We start from the raw sequence: 19,508 nt of genomic DNA, 5'->3' as shown, positions 1-19,508 counted from the left end.
CAAAGGCTGCATTTATTTCATCAAAATACATTAAAAACAGTAATATTGTGAAATATTACAATTTAAAGTAACTGTTTTCTATTTTAATATATTTTAAAATGTGATGGCAAAGCTGAAGTTTAATATTAATAAATACATTTTTTTCAGGATTCTTTAAAGAATATAAAGTCATCAAAATGAATATTAGAAAAAAATACTGCATTTATTTGAAATTGAAATCATTTGTAACATCTGCTGTCACTTTTGATCAATTTAATGCATCCTTGCTGAACAAATGAATTTATTTCACAAATATTTCCTTAATATTTTAAAGTGGACCAAAGTTTGTTTAGCTAAAACAATCTGAAAGCTTGAAAACAGAGCAATTTATTTTGTTACAAAATTGAATAGATTTTTATGCTGTGTCTGACCATTTTGTTTGACCTTTCTGCTGATTACAATATGGACAAAATGAAGTGCAGCATTTGCTCTTAAACTGTAGGGAAAGTTTAAATCATGCTCCATTTTACTACCAAAGTCTTAAATCAGCTCAGAGTGTGTTCTTTTGCGTTAACATCTAAAAGTCAAAGAATAAATCCATTCTGAATACCAAGCATGTTCCCATCTGTTACAAGGTGACCCTGTGTCCAGAATCAGCAACACCCTTGAGTTGCCTTTGACAATTAATTATACAATCAGAATGCCATGTTTTATATATATATAATATTATATATATATATATATATATAAATATTAATTTCAAAAAAAAAAATTTTGTTTGTAGTTTACTCTGTCTGTCAGAATGCTTGTGTAATCAATTAGTAAAAATGCTGTATTCTGTATTCTGCTGTATCTAATCAGGTAAACTGTGGGTTAGCTTTAAATAGGATCCTGTTTTGAAGTACCAATTATTACTGGTTCTATTGGATCACCAAATTAAATGAGCTTGAAAAACAGAAACCGGAAATTAAGGATGTCATATTCCACTGCACAGGTCCAATGGAGTGATATTGCTCATACAAACGCATGGAGACTAGTGGTTGTGCTGTGATCTTTGCATTTGTGATGTCTTCTCTTGTTATTTAAACATTTAGCACCTAAAGTGCACTTTTAATTTAAAGTCGTTCAGATGACTAACTTTTACCAATTAATCAAGTTCTATATGTGGTGTAACTTTGAATAGTCACAGTGTTAGCACTGGATATAATCCTGCATTGCCTATGTTTTGTATGCCAAAAGAACTGCATTCATGTAATTTTTGTTTTTTGGTCTAATGGAAGAACTGAAAGTACTATCAGTATTCAGCGGTATAACATATAGTGTGTTATGTAATAAAACACTGTACTGTATTTATGCATTCGTCTATTTTTGTTCAGAAAAAGAGCAGTGTATTATAACAGTAACTAAACTCAGACTTTCTCTTTCCTCAAACACCCACTCTCAGTTAATAATGCCTTTGCTTCTTGGACAGGGTTTCCATGACTACTGAATAGTGTGTAACTTGTGTGTGTCACTTATTTAGAGTCTGGGAAATGGAGACAGGACAAATCCCAGAAGCCACTGTGTGAACAACTGGATTATGGCAGGAATAGGTGAAGATATTGGAGTGAGAAGGTGAAGATGATCAAAGAGAAGGCAGCAGGTACTAAAAAAATTACAAATGATTAGTTGGAAAGAGATGAAATAAAAAATATAAATGGAAACGGCAGCGGTCCTGAATCACATGCTTGCATATCTGACATCAGATGAGAGAGGCAAGCAAGTGGGGTCCAAAACTCAGACCACTAGTCAAAATGCTTTGCTTAAAATTTAGAATTTTTTAATATAGTACACAGTACAAATTTTTAGGATTTTGAATGAAAAGTGGGTAAAAGTACAAAGTAATTTTCCAACATCTATTTATTTCCATGTTTAAATTAGATTTTGGAAAACCTGCATAGCTGCATAAGAACAAGCAAGATTTATTGCATTCCTGGGCAGTTATATGTATATGTAGATGGTTTTCTATATAAATTATTTTAAAAGCATTTTGAATTAAAATTGAGAAAAATGTATTTTCAAAATTAAAAATTCTGTTCATTTCCAGGTTTAAATTATATAAGCTAACTATTGGAATACTGTTTTTTATGTTACAGATACAAAGAGCCCAAACGGTTTCTATAGTAACTTTACAATAATATATGTTATACATTTTACGCAAATCTCATACAAAAAAAAAACCCAGCTGGTCCAGCTAATGCATATGCACATTCAGAGTAAACAAACAGACATTGCATGCCTCAATACCTCAAAGGAATCAATTGGCTCTTTCATCCTCATTCATTCAGCCATATTAAACATTATGATTTCTCCTATTCATATTTATTTGTGTGGTCTCATAAAATGAGCAGCATATATAAGCAATAGTGAGAAAATGCTAAATGTTTAAATAGAACCATCTTGCTAGCCTTCATTGGCAGATAGCTCATCAGAAAAACAAACATTCAGCTTTATGTTGAACGTAACTTGTTTTGCATTACCAATTTTGGGGATTATATTACATTCCTCAGCACAGCAGGATGTTAAATCACCTAATGGGTTCCAAATGACAGATTCTTGCTTAGTTAGCATATTGGCTAACCATGTGTGTTAAATGTGCTTTGTTAGTTCAATGCAGTGTACCTTACTCTGCAGCGCTAACCACACAATAAAGCATCTCTGCACCTATAAAACTTGTTTGTGTTTAAAAAAAGCTTTCTGTGTGCTAACTGACAGCATAAATCAAGTACACTTGTCAAGTGCAGTTTTGGTGGCTGTCTAGCCAAAAGAAAATGTGAGCCCTGCCTTTTCTTGACAGTTTGATTATTGCACAAACCCATCATTGTGCATAGTGTTATATCCATGCGATTGTTTCTCATTCCTTAGTTTGACTATGGGGCATGCAAATGGTTTCTCTATGAGTATATGGCATTTTATTTCCTAGTACTTCAGCAAAACTGTTGGCAGGTATCAACACACTTGATGCCAAAGGCTGAGAGATTTTTTCCCCTTAGTTGTTGTCTGCTATTTAAATCAACCCACACATTTAGAGAAAGTATATAACCAATATTTTTGGTAAGTTGGATGTATGTGTGTGTGTGTGTATATATATATATATATATATATATATAAGACTTCAGATGTAAAATCCGCTACATTTTTTTTTTTTTAAATGAGCATTTTTATCAGGCTCCGATTAGGTTCAGTAATTTCACCTTAATGGCAAAGAAAAGGTTAGTTGTCAGTTATTGAATTAATTATTTTCAAAAATGTCCAATGTTATTATCATAGGAGCCTGATAAACATCCTCATACACTGAACAAAATTATAAACGCAACACTTTTGTTTTTGCCCCTATTTTTCATGAGCTGAACTCAAAGATCTAGGACTTTTTCTATGTACACAAAATTTCTCTTAAATATTGTTCACAAATCTGTCTAAATCTGTGTTAGTGAGCACTTCTCCTTTGGCGAGATAATCCATCCACCTCACAGGTGTGGCATATCAAGATGCTGATTAGACGGCATGATTATTGCACGGGTGTGCCTTAGGCTGGCCACAATAAAAGGCCACTCTAAAATGTGTAGTCTAAATTACATAACATCCCACCCCATCTTGTGAGAGTAAAGAACTCCAGCCAGAGTGACTAGCATTTACCTAAATTAATATGCAAATCACATATACTGGGAGATTCTTTAAAGAGGCTTTTGACTTCTTTGGAGACCTTTGTAGGAATGATTTGTAGGCTATGCCAGTTGTTTTTTCTTTGGGGAATGAGGAACATAGACGATGAAAGAAACATCCTACTCCGTTTTTCTTCACTACCCTTGATCTACTGCCTGACCACTACTGAAAGAAGGAGGTCTGTTCAGAGTTTTCACACATTTTTCTTGCTTGTGTTTCATTTACCTGCATCCGGTGTGCCCAAAGAATTGAAGGAAATGCTTGTGGAAAACCCCGTACGATAAAAAACAAAGTATAAAAAGTGCTTGAAATCAGCAGCAAGGAAGCAAGATCCAATCATGCTGGGCACACATTATATTGCCTCTCTAGTATGTGCTATTGAATTAAAAACCACCACCACTCCACTGTTCAAAATGTTCTCAGTAAGATTATTTTTGTGTTTTTGAAATAAGTCTCTCATGCTTATCAAGGCTGAATTTATTAACACGCACAAAAAAAAAGAACTATTGTGAAATATTCCTGTATTGGCAGTAGGGCTGTCGCGACTTGTCGATTTTTAAAAATCGTCGACTTCATTTTGCTCGCGTCGACTAACCGGCAAAATACCGGAAGTGGCGCATTTCACGGACGAGAATCCATAAAACAAATTTTTTGACTATTTTCCAAGGCTGCATGATATATTAAACCCATTTAAAAATCATAATTAAGCATAATTGTGAATTCACAAACGCTATGATTTAATTAAATAATTATATGCGATGCAGTTCACACAGTATATGCGCTTTAATTATTTCCATGTGTGTAAGTTAATTAAGCACGTGCCTCTCACAGCGGCTCAGTTCACAGTAGCTCCACAGAAACTGTTATCATTTGCATGTGGAGCGTCTCAAACTCATCTCTGCATGCTGTTGTGAGTTTGGGTTTATTATAACCTTCATCTGGGAACGCAACGTGCCCCATTTCATCGGGTGTGTAAGGTAAATCATTTATAAATCTACACAAACACAGAATATATCGCGATTTCAAAATAAAAGCTCAAACCCTCAGTCTGAGTTTACACGGTTTGATGTCCACGTATTCATTTAATTACAGCGGCTGTAGCATTTCTGCCCTAAAGAAATGGCCAAATATTAAAGATTAAGTGTACGTTTGAATTAAATGGTGCTTGGTCAATATTAAACCGTAATGTGTAAAAATAATCATCAGGCCTTTGGCGCCCCTGCAGGCCTTTGTTGTAACGCGTAATCTACGTTAACTATTGTTTATAATACATTATGTATTTTAACAGTTTTGTTCAATAAAACCATATCATTTCTTGCTTTTGATACTTTATTTGATACTCTATTTTAAATGTACTTTAAGTAATTTATTAAAAAAATTGTTGTTAGATTAATCAAAATAAAAATAGTCGTTAGTGGCAGCCCTAATTGGCAGCCATTAGATTTCAGTGTCACAGTCCTTTGGAAATCATTCTAATATGCTAATATTTTTTTTTTTGTATTGTTATCAATATTGAAAACATTTGTGCTGCTTAACTATTATTATTATTATTATTATTATTATTATTATTATTATTATTATTATTACTATTATTATTACAACAGCAATACTTTTTTTGATGAATAGAAATTTCAAAAGAACAGCATTTATTTGAAATGGAAATCTTTGGTAACATTATAAATGTCTTATGGTAGTGATTGTCTTTATGGTATAGGAATGGTGTATATGTTTGGTTTAACTTAATGAAATAATGTGAAATAGTTTTAATGTTTACATATTAAGCCATATGACATCAGTATTTTACCCAGTGTATCCATAACAAAAACAAACAATTCCTACTGTATATGGCTGTGACTAGGTTACTATAATTTTTATCTGAGGTCACAGCTGTTTGATGAACTTGCCTTCTAATGAACACTAGCAATGTTTGTGCGAGCCTGCAAAAACAAATATCCGGGTAAACAGAGTATTTCTCTAGATGAAAGTTCAGTACTAAACACATTGGCTGCTTAAATGGCAGAGTTGGAGTTCAGAGACGGTGGGATGCTAATCATATCCCAGAAGCCACTGGAGGGATTCGGTGGGGTTTTAGCCACAGAACATCAGCACTGGGGCTCCAAAGATCACAAAAATCGAGGGTTGGCGGAAATTAGCACCATATGATTTGTAGATTGGGTACAAATATTGGGACCTCGTGCACAGTGATGACATTTTTGCTTCATTTCACAATGTGTGCACAGTAGATTGTTTCATAAAAGTAAAGTACACAAGTGAAAGATGAAATATGAATCAACAAAATGTGTTATTAAATGAACTGTGTGGCTGAAAAAGCATATAATGTATAAAGGAGACGGGTTAGTTGTCACACCAATAAGTTGTCACAAGGGCAGCATCTCATGAAAATCAAAATCACACTTTTACTGTTGCATTATTTGTTAATTCTAGCTAAGAAGCCTATAATTGTCTTTTTAATAATGGCATGTTCCATTGTGACAACTTACCCCATATAGTATGACAACATTCCCTGCTACTAAAGTCAGTGTGTATTCAATGAATTGTATCTTTTCATAGGCAACAATTTATGTATTAACTGTGACTTATTTATTTTATTTTTTTTTGTACTCAAACATTCAAGGTATATGTATACTCAGAAATTGTGAATGAATGATTCCTACCTTGAAAAATGCAATAAAAAGTGACAACTAATCCCATTCCTCCATTTTTCAGTGGTTTAATCTCCTCACTTATCTGTGCAGATCATATATTTATCAGATGAAATGAAATGGTGAAATAATACATTTTATTAGCGCTTACACCGATGCATATTATGTGATATTTACATCATTCATGTCATAAAAGTGACATTTCTGTTAAAGAATGATTTATTTTCAAGGATCCTTATGAGAGCTTCCAGCGTTTATTCTGTGAGGAAACACATTTGACTCTGGTGTTATTGCAGGTTTTGTCTATAATGCTCAGTTTCAGATTCCATTTGTGTGCTCAGCCATAATTTTCGGAAAAGCAACCAAACACCAGGAAAGGTTTTGGCACCTGTAGTGTGGAGTTAAATCTTGTGATTTACAGTGGCTTTGATATCTACCATGAAATCTCGTTTTCCATTGTGGTTGTCCTTTTGTGAAGCTTGTTTGAGTAGTTTTATCCTTGAGTCACTCTTGCTGGAAAAAAAAGAAAGCTTGTTAAAAAAATTGCTAGTATTTTCCAGATAGAAGCTGGAAAATGAAAATAAAAATATGTAGAACGTATTATATATATATATTCAGCCACAGTGGACTGATAGAATTATATTACAATAAAGCTCCAGACCCGAGTGGCTATCCAGATCACAGAATCGCTTTAGCTGACCACATCAGAGGAACAGTAACTCTGTAAGTCTTTCCCTGACTGTGGCCTAACCACAGCTGGTCCTCTTTTCCTGCCGTTTTGTTCTGGTCTACAGAGAAACAACCCCATCGACGGGGAAAGTGAAGCTCTGTTTTTCTTTCCAATTGCAGTCCTTCAATTTTAGTTTTTTTTTTTTTTTTTTTTTGCAGACATTCAGTGTAAGGTATTTATTATTGCAGTATGTACGACAATCATTTAACTGAAAATATCTTTTTTGTTATTATTTTTATTCTAGTGCCACCATCATCTTGTATTTCTGCATGGATTTAAGTTTAAGTTTTAAGATTTTAATACTTTTATCCAGCGATGTTTCATTTAGTTGATCAAACAAACCAGTAAAAATGTATCACAGTAGTTCACAAAAATATCGAGCAGCACAGTTTTCAATACTGAAAAATAAGAAGAAATGTTGTTTGGGCGCCAAATCAACATATTAGAATAACTTCTGAAAAAAATGGTTGCTGAAAAGTCACTTAGATGTAAAATGAAGACATTACTAGATTGTAAAATAGTCTCTTTAACCTATTCTCTGGAGATTTTCATCAAGAGGTTAGCAGAATGGAGTGTTTTCCTTTGGAGATGTCCAGTTGAGTGGGAGAGAGGGGGAAGTACACAAAAGGGCATAAACGGGCCACACGGATCCCACACTATGATGCAATGAGTCAGTGGCAGGGGCAAAGGGATCTTCACAGATTTACTGGAGTCTATAATGAATAACAGAAAGAAGAACACAACAGTGTCTCAAGATTATATTCTTTTCTTTCTTTGTTTGAGATAAATTGCCGCATGCTTCCACTATAGCAAAATACGTCTGTGACGACACACAACAACACCAACTTCATAACATTTGTCAAACATTCACACTAAGTGACTACATTTAAAATATAATATGAATTATGGCAAATATATTACTTTTAGATTTATTTACATGTATGTGATTAGATGGGTAGAATATCAACAAAATACAATGAAAGTAACATTCCTATAATATTTCTATAAGTCCTATTTCTATAAATAATAGTAATATCTTTATTATTATTTAACAATTAATTATTATTAACCATAATAATTGTCACTATTTTAGTGCCTTTTCTAAATATTCTTGGTAAGCTTCCTAGCCAAAAAAAAAATAGAGGACCGGAACTAATGTTAATAATAATAATAATAATAATAATAACAGAAAACAATAAGATTAACAACAATAACAATAGGAATATGGTTGGAATATAATTTAAATATATTATTAAAATATACGGTTAGTGTCACAAACTGCCTGTATTGGTTTTGTTTTTGTTTCTCCTTGTTTGTTACTATGGTTTCTAATTAACGAGTCATCACCTGTTCTTCATTTGTGTTCTATAACCCTGTGTATTTAAGTTTGTTCAGTTGTTGTCTGGTATTATTTGTGGACATGCCATTGCCTTCTCATATTTTGATTACCCGAGTTTGTTTTACTAAAGAAACTTTTGTTTGTGGAAACCTGTTTGAACCGTTTTCTTTGTCTTCTTCTGAACCAGATGGTGACTGTTAGAATATAAGGGTCAACCAAATAACAATGAATGTAATATTTCTCTATAATATTTCTATTAAAATAATAATAATAATGCTAATGATAATAATAATTATTGATAGAAATGAATAAAATTTACTGCTATTTGTTTGATCTTCACATTTCTAGTCAAATAATCATTTAAACATCATGAAACGGAGTTAGATTTGTTGAAATGTGGGCCAAACTCTTGATCCTTTGATGTGCGACAGTCAGAAAAGATGGTCTAAATAGAAGTCCTTCAAGCAATGTGTCTGACAGCACTTGTCCTGTGCCAGTGTGCCTGAATGGGCCTGTCCACAACCCCTTACATCCAATTAGACAGAAACAAGTGCGCTTTGTGCAGCCTGTGCTAACGGCCAACCCATTGCCTTCCTGTTCACAGTGAACACGCTGCAGACACAAACTCTTGAAAGTTCTTCATCAGTGCCCAAACCCTCACGCCTTCCATGATCATGACCTGAAAATCAAGCTTTAAAGGAAAAAAAGAGAGGAAACGATAGGCTTGTTAAAGCTTTGAAATATGTTGAGATGTTTGAGTTGATTTTGAACTGATTTTATGATATTAATACAGAGCTAACCAGCTAACTTCATCTTTTATATGTGTGGATCACGTTTCCATACCATTTTAAAACAAATTGATATGTTACATCATATGCTGACCATTAGTCATTTTTTCTCTGCATACCCACTTGCGTGTGCCTTAAATGCAGTCTTAATTAGTAGAGAGTGTAGAGCTGTTGAAATGCACATGATGGAAGGCAGGTCTGTGCCTCTGTGTGTAGCTGAGAAAGATTCCAGTCACATAGAGAGTATGTGGGTGGGAGAATCAGCCTCTTATTGCTTCCTCAACTACTGATGCTGACAGAAGGAAGCAAGAAGCAGTAGAAAACCTAAGGAGTCAAGGGCCAAAATTCTAACTGTTCACTCCCACTCAGAGCAAAACTGTGTTTGAGAGAAAAACAGACCAATCATACATTTCAGACAGAGTAGCAATTGTTATTTTAACACTATTTTAACTTGGATAGAATTTGTTCAAAGTTTGATATTTTCCATCATTATTTTTTAAAGAAATGTAATTTTTGATTATTTGTTTCAAAGGCTATTATACATGTAATTTATTAGCAACATTCTACACTTTTATGTTTATTTCTTATGTAGGACAATGACCACATGGACCATTTCAATCTAGAAGCTTTCTATCTAACCTTGCCCGATAAATCAATTCAGATACTGACGTTTATTTTCATGGCTATTATGAAATCAAAGAACTATTTCCTGGGAGGCAAGGTGCCTGTTAGGAAAATGTTTATGTAGAAAGAGATAGTGGCTGTTCTCCAGAAAAGCCAAGTTTCCTTGGCCTTTGCATTCCAGTAAGACTTAGAGAGAGGGACTAGTGGAAGACATAAAGCCAAATAAATCATAGAAAGCTTGGTATCTTAAGGCACCTGTGAATGACAATATAAACATCACTTAAGCCAAGCAGTAGGAAATCTGGGGTAAATAAAATTCAGAACATTTCCTGTTACAATTAGAATTTTTCATTTACAGTATTTACCTAAATAAAAAATACTTTTGGGGGGATGTTTAGGTATAGGGATGTGTTTATCATGTAGAGGTTATAGGCCTACATACAATGAAACTCAGATCATATCTTTCCTTAAGTTGTTTTGTTTCACATGAAGCGGGTCTCGAGGACTGACATGTTGAGACATGATCAGCCAAATACTAATTAAATAATTAATCACAGCTGACTGAATAGCACATTTGTCACATCGGCAGCTTTTGATTTGATTTAAAATTCAATTGTGGAATAATAATGAACTTTCAAAACAAATGACCAGGAAGCCTGAATGAGCAATGTTTGTCACCTGCTTTTCATATATTGCTGCGAATTCATTCTCATCCCTGCTTGTTAACACCAGCGAACCACAACAAATCCTTGAAAGGACAGAGGTGACCATCTGGTATGACAGTGACAGGAACAAAGAGGACTTCATTAAATTACAACAGCAATTTCATATGCATTACTTAATTGCATTTATTGACTATTTCAGGCAACAAAGCCACTGGGAGTTTGGAACACTGGGTGATGCAGCAGATTGAATTGGGGTCATGACTTTTAGGGTCTCTGCTGGGGATTTCTGAATAAAACCGCTTTACTGGCCGAAATAGAGGAAGATAGGCCTAGTGTTGCTGTGTATTTCAGGCTGTGCCAGCGGCTGAGCATGTCATTAATCTCCATGCGGTGCGCAAGGCTGTATGTCACTCGCTTCGCCGACAGGGAAGATGGAGCATGGGACTAATTAAATGCAGTACAGTACACACTGAACGTATGGATAAGCTTACAAGGGAAATTGATAAGGAGTGTTTACATACCAGGCTTCCCAAAATCACTGATTTCATAACACGTGGAATGTGAGGAGTTTGATGGAAAACAAAGTACTCCCCCAACAGCTGCTTTAGCCATTAAAAACACTAGATAGTAAGAGCACAGAGATTCCATGCCTTGAGTGGTTGCAAAGATAAGATTGTACTAATATTAAATTCACCTTAGGATGAAATTAATATCATGATTTACTCATCCTTGTGTACACAGTTCAAAATGGCGTTGGTACAATTTTTTAAATTGTTTTTGAAAGACGTTTCTTATGCTTACCGAGGCACCCTTTATTTGATCAAAAATACAGTACAAACATTAATACTGTGAAATATATTTTTCAACTTTAAAAATTAAATTTTGTTCCTGAGTTGGCACTCAAAACATTATCAATATTGAAAACAGCTGTCGCACTCATATTTAAAATGATTTTTTTTCATAAGAACATCTATTTAAATTATTTAACAGCATTTTAATTAAATTAATATATTTTCTATAATAAATGCATTTATTATTTTCAATCAATTAAATATAAAATGATTAAATTCTTTAAAAAAAAAAACTACTGACCCCAGACTTTTGAATGGCAGCTTTATGAAGTATGAAACAAGAAAGCGCATTAATGCTTCTTCATACAATCTGTCAACAAGCTATCACCCTAGTGTAATTTCTCATATGTAATATCAACAGACTCCAGATTTATTTATAACTGCATTTCAGTTGACTGCTGTTGGGAGAAACATGAATGCAATTTGATAATCACCTCTAATTTGTGGTTTTAATAAAAAAACCATCAAAGCTCTCCATCGAAATTTCTTTAATGAGAGGTTCTATGCCCCGTGCAGCTTTCGAGATCATTAATGATTACAAAAGCAATTTTGCACTATTTTTAAACAAACAGCACTGTCTTCTGTGTTAAGATTTCCACCTCATTAATGTTCCAGATCTGATGCATTTTAACTAAACCTGCTGTGCTTCTATTTAAAGCCATCTAAAGCCCGGAAAAGTGCTAAAGTGGACCAGAATCATTTGGCTGAAGTTAATTTAATCACTCCAAGTAATGGTTCATTAATAGTCCTGCTGTTAAATATTGCATAGCATAAAAGAAATGACATTGCAAAGCATAATGAGTAATATTTATGTATTTAAGGATTACTGTGTGCAGTTTTGTAGTCTACAACATGGTTGTTTTTCCTGAAACACCACCAAAACACATCTGAACACAGAAGCAGGTTTGAGACGCCTCCTTCTGGACAAGTCTGGAAAAAATCTGGAAGAGGAGAAGACTTTAAACACCTAAAGATCATAAAAACTTGACATAGCATAATAAACCAAACCAACAATCGTATTGATCTTGAAAGATCATTTCGCAAATTCAGCTGCACTTTCACGTTTTTAATGCTTTTATCTTCATAAGAAAGGTAACACTGCAGACGTTTTTACAGACAGCATACAAAATTATATTTGTCTATATATTGAAAAGTACAAGTAATAATTAATATTAATATCTTTAATAGAATAACAGCACAATGACAACTGCAACAAAAGTGGATCAAAAAGTGACATTAAGTAAATAACTTTAAAGAATCAGGTAACAGAAACAAAATCAGCCAAAATTTCCATTCTACTGTACGTCAAAAACACTTACAGTAAGTGCTATTTGTTTTAAGCTTTATAAAATACATTAAAAAGCAGGGAGCATTTTTATTTCCTTCAAGGAAAAGTACTATAAAATAAGTTACAGTACAGTGAATTTGTCTAAACTGACTTTGTTCCCGTCTTCCAGCCTTAAGCGTAGACATCGAAATATCAGAAGTACATCGTACAGGAGTAAAAAGATGCTTTGTTCTTTTATAAAACGGTTACTTCCTCCTTTAAACAAGCAGGAAAAATTGCCAAGATGTCAATAATTACATAAAATATAAGTGTACGTGTTCATTAGTACTATCACATGCACGCACTCACACTCACAATCACGCACAACCACACACACACGCTTGATTTGTACAGCTTTCTGTTGTTTGAATGTTGCATATCAAATAACTTTTAATCTTTGTGCTGAAATAACTACATTTTTGTTCTAATTACTTCATGGGCATGAATATAAAAAACAAAACAGACAGATTCTTCATATTTGATAGTGTGGCCTAGGGGGCGCTCACACGTCGTCGGCTGGCAGAGGCGGGATGTTGAATCTTGGTCTAGTAAAGAAAGCCATCTTCTCTCTGCATCAGGAAAGATTAATACATTAAGCATTTTTCAGAAACGTCGTGAGTGATGAGATCCCTACATGCTTTGCGGGACACTCCGATTAAGAGATAACTCACTTGAACGTCTGCACAGGGAGGGGCTCTTTGTGGCTCTGGCCCCTCATTTGCAAAACCTCTTTTGAGGCCTTTCGCAACCTCCTCTCAGCAGCTTCCTCCTGCCTCTGCTCCTGTCTAGTCTGCTTGGACTGCGAGAGAGAAAGAAATTATCAATTATAAATGTGATTTCAAACAGAATTTACGATTCACAGTGTCTTCTACTTATTCAGCTCAATCATAGTTTTAAAACATGTTTTCTCAAGTTTCTTTCTTATGTTCAACCAAACAGTTGTTGGTCCCCATTGACTTCCACAGTAGGGAAAGAAATACTATGGAAGTCAATGGGGACCATTAACTGTTTGATTACTAGCAATGTTCAAAATATCTTCTTTTATGTTCAGCGTAAGAAAGAAAATCACACAGGTTTGGAACGATATGACGGTGAGTAAATAATGATAAAATTTAAATTTTTTTGGTGAGCTATCCCTTTAAAGGCATGTAAACGGGCAGTACCTGTCTCTGGGCCTCACGCAGCAGGTTTCGGAAGCGCTCATCCCGCAGAGCCCAATGGGGGGGGTCCGTGGGGCCACGGGGGCCCTGCATGGGCTCCTCCAGCCGCAATTTGAGCTCCCGCAGTGCGGCCAGCTCCTCGCTCAGCTGCCTCTGTCGTGTACGGCAAGCCTGGAGGTCCAGCTCCAGGTCCAGAGAGGTACGTGTGGGCTGCTCAGCCAGAGAGGAGCGGTGGGACTGCTGCGGTCACATGACATGGACACATAAGTACACTTCCATAACAAAGGATAAATAATAAAATGTGTTAAACAGCAACACGGCCATTCCAACCGGTTTATATCGCAGGGTTCGCCGCTCTAGAGTGTTTCTGATAAAGGGGGATTTCTTTGGTAGAGTAGAGCTATCACTGTCACTTCTGTACAACTGTGAAGGAAGGGAAACATCATGTGAAGGGGTTTTTTATAGATGCAAGATCATCTATCATTTATTTTGTTCTAATCATATAATTTGCTTTGAGTCTACTAATTTAATTTAACTATTTAATTTCAATTTACTTGTTTAATAAATCAAAATGTTTTACATGTTATCACACAACAATGTAGTAATGCAATATGCAGAACATTTTGTGGCTTAATTTCACTATCATGACTATTGTGATCATGAAACATCATTACTGTGACATAAAATTACTGAAGACTGGTCTGTTCTGCTTACCCTACAGACATACTGACTGCGCGCTCCAGGTGAAAAGGTCTGAGATCTGACTATTGTGCTACTGCGCATGAACGGTGAGCTGTGACCCCAGCGTCCTGTCCTTTCTTTCGGCCGCATTCTCATTGGTTCTGGAAACACACCTTCTGTGTTGGTTGCTTTGTCCACCTAAAAACACACAAATTAAATATGTTTAATGATCTATTACATGTAAATATATATATATATATATATATATATATATATATATATATATATATATATATATATATATATATATATATATAAAATAGATCATTCATAGATCATTCAACATCCCGAGTGTGTAAGCAAAACATTTTTAGTAATGAATTATAATAGAACCATAACAGACAACAAACCCGAGCGTTTAGGAGCAGAAATGTGTAGCTTGTATTTTTGTTAAAGATCTTCACAGTACCTTTACTATTGGATTTCTCTCTGCAGGCTGGAGACAGCGTCTCCCAGAGGTCATGCAGATGCCTTCACCGCAAAGACTCTCAGGACAGGGAACGACAAACGCTGTACTGTTACTGCAGCCGCTGTCCACTGACTCAGCCTGCCAACTCCTAAATCATACACAGCAGTTAGAACACACACACATCATCTAAAATTAATGCGCTTACAGGCATAAGCTGAAAGGTTCATTAGTTTATAGAAAGGCAGTCATTGTGTGGACCTCTCAGAAACGGCTTCTCCTTGCTCTTCCTTCCTTTCCAGCTCCTCTTCACTCCTCTGCAACTCTTTCTTCATCTCCTCCAAACGAGTCACCACAGACACCTACACGAAAATAGGCAGATGTTTAATTTGTGTGTGTGTTATTTTAACTAAATATTCAGAGACAACTAAAAACCAGTCATTTTGTAGATTGATTAAGCGTATAAACTTTGGAACTATCAAAACATTGTTCTGTTTGTTGTAGAATCTTTATAAACATTGGAATAAAATATTTTATTATATTTATGTAATCAGCTAAATAGAATTTTCCCCATTCAATATAATCATCATTTTTTTATTAACAGTAATATAGTCATTAAAATTATACAAATTATAATCAAATACTATTGCAATAACACTACTGAACTATAATATTAAAAAGTATATTAAATAATTTTGAAAAAAAAGTAAATTGCAATATTAATATTTATGTTGTCTTTATTTCTTTGCTTTAAAGTGATAAATTATAGGGCTTTTCTTATCAGAAAACTCCTAGGAGACTTTAAAATCAATGAAATCAAACTTGACAATTCTTAAAAGGAATATAGCAGTGTTTATTATAAATGATTTATCTGTGCACATGATTATAATTTTTTCATTCATGGTTTTTTTTTTAGATAACATTTATAAATTATTCTCATCACAAATTTGAGAAGATGGTTGGTGCTAGGGATGTGCAACAGCGATCGAGTACTTTGCAATTTCAGGAATCACTTGATAATGTAGATGAAAATATAGCACAAATTTGCCATAAACCTAGCATTATAATGAGAACTTTATAGAATGTGACATCTATAGTAAATTCTGTCTGCTTTCCTTGCCCGTGTGCAGATACAAGTTGTAATGCTACATCTATGTTATGAATCTAAGCTATATGATTAATATCATAGGATGTATCATAGAACAAGTTTTAGTTTATTGGCATAAAGTCACTCAACTTCACCTCAGGCAGCTATTCCTTTTTAGATGCTTCTTTAAATATATATATATATATATATATATATATATATATATATATATATATATATATAGCAATGTTATTGCTGCATCACAATCACAATCTAACAGTGTTCTAATCATGTGTTCATGTTTTCATGTCATAATTTTAACATTCATTTTCATAACAGTCTTCAGATATTTTCATTATCTCCATTAAGGCCATAACCCCCCCACCCCCCTGCTAACTATTCCTTTAAAACACTATGGCAGTCGATGGTCAGCAAGGGAAATGAATGTTACTTTACTGTTCATTTAAGAGAGAGATCTTTAGTGGGTCTTCAGTAGTCTCTGATAATGCTTTAGCCAGAGGAAGAAGAGTCTCCAGTGATCTCACCTCAAGCTTGCCTTCGTTCTCTTCATCCATGATGCGGTTGGGTTGACTGAGGTGGCTGTGCTCAGGCCTGTGGTTCTCTGCGTTGTGGATATGCACTTTAAGCCACTGGAAGATCATTTCAGTGCTGCCTGCACAATCTGTCAGCGAGACCTGAGCAGAGCCCTAAACCACAAACAGATACAGGTCAGTTTACCATCTTACAGAAAACAAGCATGAACCACATATACACTAAAGCTAAGGCAGAAAACACATTTCAACAACTTTAAATTATCTTTTTACATGCAGTGGGGTCCAAACTTATCCAAATTTGTATTTGCAAACAAAATGTTTCATTGCTAAACAGGTTAGTAAAGAATTGAGTGAATTTTAGTCTAACCAGCAGCTCCTCCTGGGCGAGAGGTCCTACAGCGCAGAGTTTTAACTGTAACGCATGGGCCCCGGGGCCACCAGCACTCAGAGGGATTCGGAAGCCCTCATTAAAGCTGAAAAGAGATTGAGGCTCCTGGGCCTTACAGCAGTAATATATGCAGGGCCGACTGGAGTCCACCGGGAGAACATGAACCTTCACAAATCTGAGAGAGATAAACGAAGAAAACGCTACTCGTGAACTTGATTGTGTACATGGCCATAAATTGTTTTTACAGAGGATTTCACTGTAGTAGAGGAGGATGAATGTATTAATGGAAAGCTGATGGGACTACTTACACTTTGCATCCATCTCTAACGGTGGCCTTGCTTAAATTTCTCATCTGAAGGACGTGCAGCAGCAAAAACATGCCATTCGAATCATATCTGCAAAAGAATAGCCCAGAAGGAATGAACAAGCAAACTGATGGTTAATAGTGGTTTGGTACTGTTTGTTATGATGAGGAATGAGAGGCAGGTGAGGGTATGAGTGTGCGGTACTTACAGAAGACCGATCTGAATCTGAACTGGATCTGAGGCTGGGACATCTCGAGTAAAACTGACTTCTTCTGATTCCTCTGTCCTACTGGAAAGAGACATTCAGACATTTATGAATAATTATAACAAAAACAACTATTAAAGTATATATACTACCATTCAAACGTTTGAGGTTTGTAAAAATGTAAAAAAAATCTTTCTGAAAGAAGCCTCTTATGCTCAGCAAGGATGCATTTATTTGATCAAAAATACAGTAAAACTGAAATATTATTACAATTTCAAATAAATATTTTCATTTGAATATATTTTAAAATGTAATTTATTTTTGTGATGGCAAAGCTGAATTTTCTGCAGTCTTCAGTGTCACATGATCCTTCAGAAATCATTCTATTATGCTGATTTGGTGGTTAAGAAACATTTCTTATTATTATCATCATCAATGTTGAAAACAGTTGTGGTTCTTAGTATTTTTGAGGATAAATGATACATCTTTTCAGGATTTTGATGAACAAAGTTCAAAATAAATTATTTAAAATAGAAATTTTCTGCAATAATAAGTACTTGCTGAATAAAAGTATTAATTCTTTAAAAAAAATCTTGCTGACCTCAATCTTTTGAACGGTAGTCTATCTTTTACAATTGTGTACAGGACATAAGATTAATGCATGATATTCGACACATTCCAGAGAAGGTACTCAATGGGATGATTATTAAAATATTATTTGTAAATTAATATTTTTACATGTTACCAAAAATCGGGGGATTATGATGATATGAGTATTACTGTACAAAGACTAATTTTATATTTTTTTTACATAATAATATAATCTTTCTCTTATAGGTTTGGAACAACATAAAAGGTGAGTGAATGGAAGACAGAGAAATTTTATTTTTGGTGAATTATCCCTTTTAAAGCCTTTATCTTTATTGCTGAATCTTCTCTCACCTTCTGCTCCAGGCTTCAAACACCCCACTGTCTGTTGCCAAAACATCTTCATTTACTCCTGCAGACACTCGTCTTGCTCTTCTGCTGGTCCTGCTTGCACTTTTACAGCGCAGGGTCACACCTACACAGAGATACATACATAACAACAAAAAAAGGAGATGCAAATCATTTTTAACATAAGAACAGTGTGATAAAATGTTTAAAGCTGTTTTTTTTTTTTAAACATTCAATTTGCCATTATTTAAAAAAAAACTGGGGTTCTAAACATTTATTTCTACACATTTTGAATGCACAATTACATTTTATTCATTTTTCTGTGCTTAAAAAGGAACTAAATGGCTTAGCACGCCAGTTATGAAAAATATGAGATTAACAGCAATTAAACATTTTAAATCGACTGATCAGTCAGTTACAAATTTCCATGTTTCTATTCATCACCTGTGGAGCTGTGCGTTCCTTGAAGAACTCCATCTCTATGGCTCTTCCCCTCCAGGAGGTGTGCAGAGGCTGAGATTCCCACTTCCCCTTCCCCAGGAAGAGTAGTGTGCTGGGATTGAGTCTGATTCCGTAGTCCTTCAGCCAACAGACCCCTGCTGGCCACCTCCATGTACTCCTCTGTCATCTGGGCCAGAGGGCAGTCCTGTGGGGCAGAGTGATAAGGGGTGTCCATGGGGGAGCTGGGAGGGGAGAGCGAGGAAAGCGAGGACCGAGAGGAGAGAGATGTGAGAGACTGTGGTGTGTTATGGGACCGTTTTGGCCCAAAGGCTAAACTGTCCCTGCTGTGGGTCTCCAATGGGAGAAGGTAGCGGAAAGACGGGTCCAGAACATCAGAGCTGCCTTCTGTTCGCTCATACTGGGGCAGGCCATAGATATCGGTGAAGCTGATGGAGCTGAGAGAACCACGGCTGGATGCCAAAGAGCCACGACTGGAGGCTAAAGAGCCACGGCTACTGCTGGAGGACACCGTCAGATTACTGGCTGATAGGCTGCACACAGAGAGAGAAATGGTCATTTTGGGTTGATGTGGCCAGACATCCTATATAGGGCTGTCA

At 35.2% G+C, this 19,508-nt stretch overlaps 1 protein-coding gene across 2 annotated transcripts in view; it reads right to left on the bottom strand.

The window, feature by feature from the left end:
* Positions 1-11,593: 11,593 nt before the first annotated feature.
* LOC306845369 (protein WWC3-like) overlaps positions 11,594-19,508 on the bottom strand; it is a 44,218-nt gene continuing 36,303 nt past the window's right edge. The window contains exons 11-23 of one of the 2 annotated variants that reach the window (XM_079378127.1): positions 18,895-19,442; positions 18,457-18,577; positions 17,518-17,598; positions 17,313-17,399; positions 16,984-17,179; positions 16,608-16,769; positions 15,237-15,337; positions 14,979-15,126; positions 14,543-14,707; positions 14,159-14,251; positions 13,832-14,068; positions 13,340-13,467; positions 11,594-13,237 (exon numbers count right to left, since the gene is read on the bottom strand). In XM_079378127.1, coding sequence (XP_079234253.1) covers positions 13,171-13,237; positions 13,340-13,467; positions 13,832-14,068; positions 14,159-14,251; positions 14,543-14,707; positions 14,979-15,126; positions 15,237-15,337; positions 16,608-16,769; positions 16,984-17,179; positions 17,313-17,399; positions 17,518-17,598; positions 18,457-18,577; positions 18,895-19,442 — 2,134 coding nt within the window. In that variant the 3' untranslated portion in view covers positions 11,594-13,170. The remainder of the gene's footprint in view (positions 13,238-13,339; positions 13,468-13,831; positions 14,069-14,158; positions 14,252-14,542; positions 14,708-14,978; positions 15,127-15,236; positions 15,338-16,607; positions 16,770-16,983; positions 17,180-17,312; positions 17,400-17,517; positions 17,599-18,456; positions 18,578-18,894; positions 19,443-19,508) is intronic. The other variant, XM_079378128.1, reaches the window with a different exon arrangement.

Source organism: Barbus barbus (assembly GCF_936440315.1).
Source record: "Barbus barbus genome assembly, chromosome: 25".
NCBI lineage: Eukaryota > Metazoa > Chordata > Actinopteri > Cypriniformes > Cyprinidae > Barbus > Barbus barbus.
The sequence above is the reverse complement of the archived record's forward strand: the minus strand, read 5'-3'. Positions and strand labels throughout refer to the sequence as shown.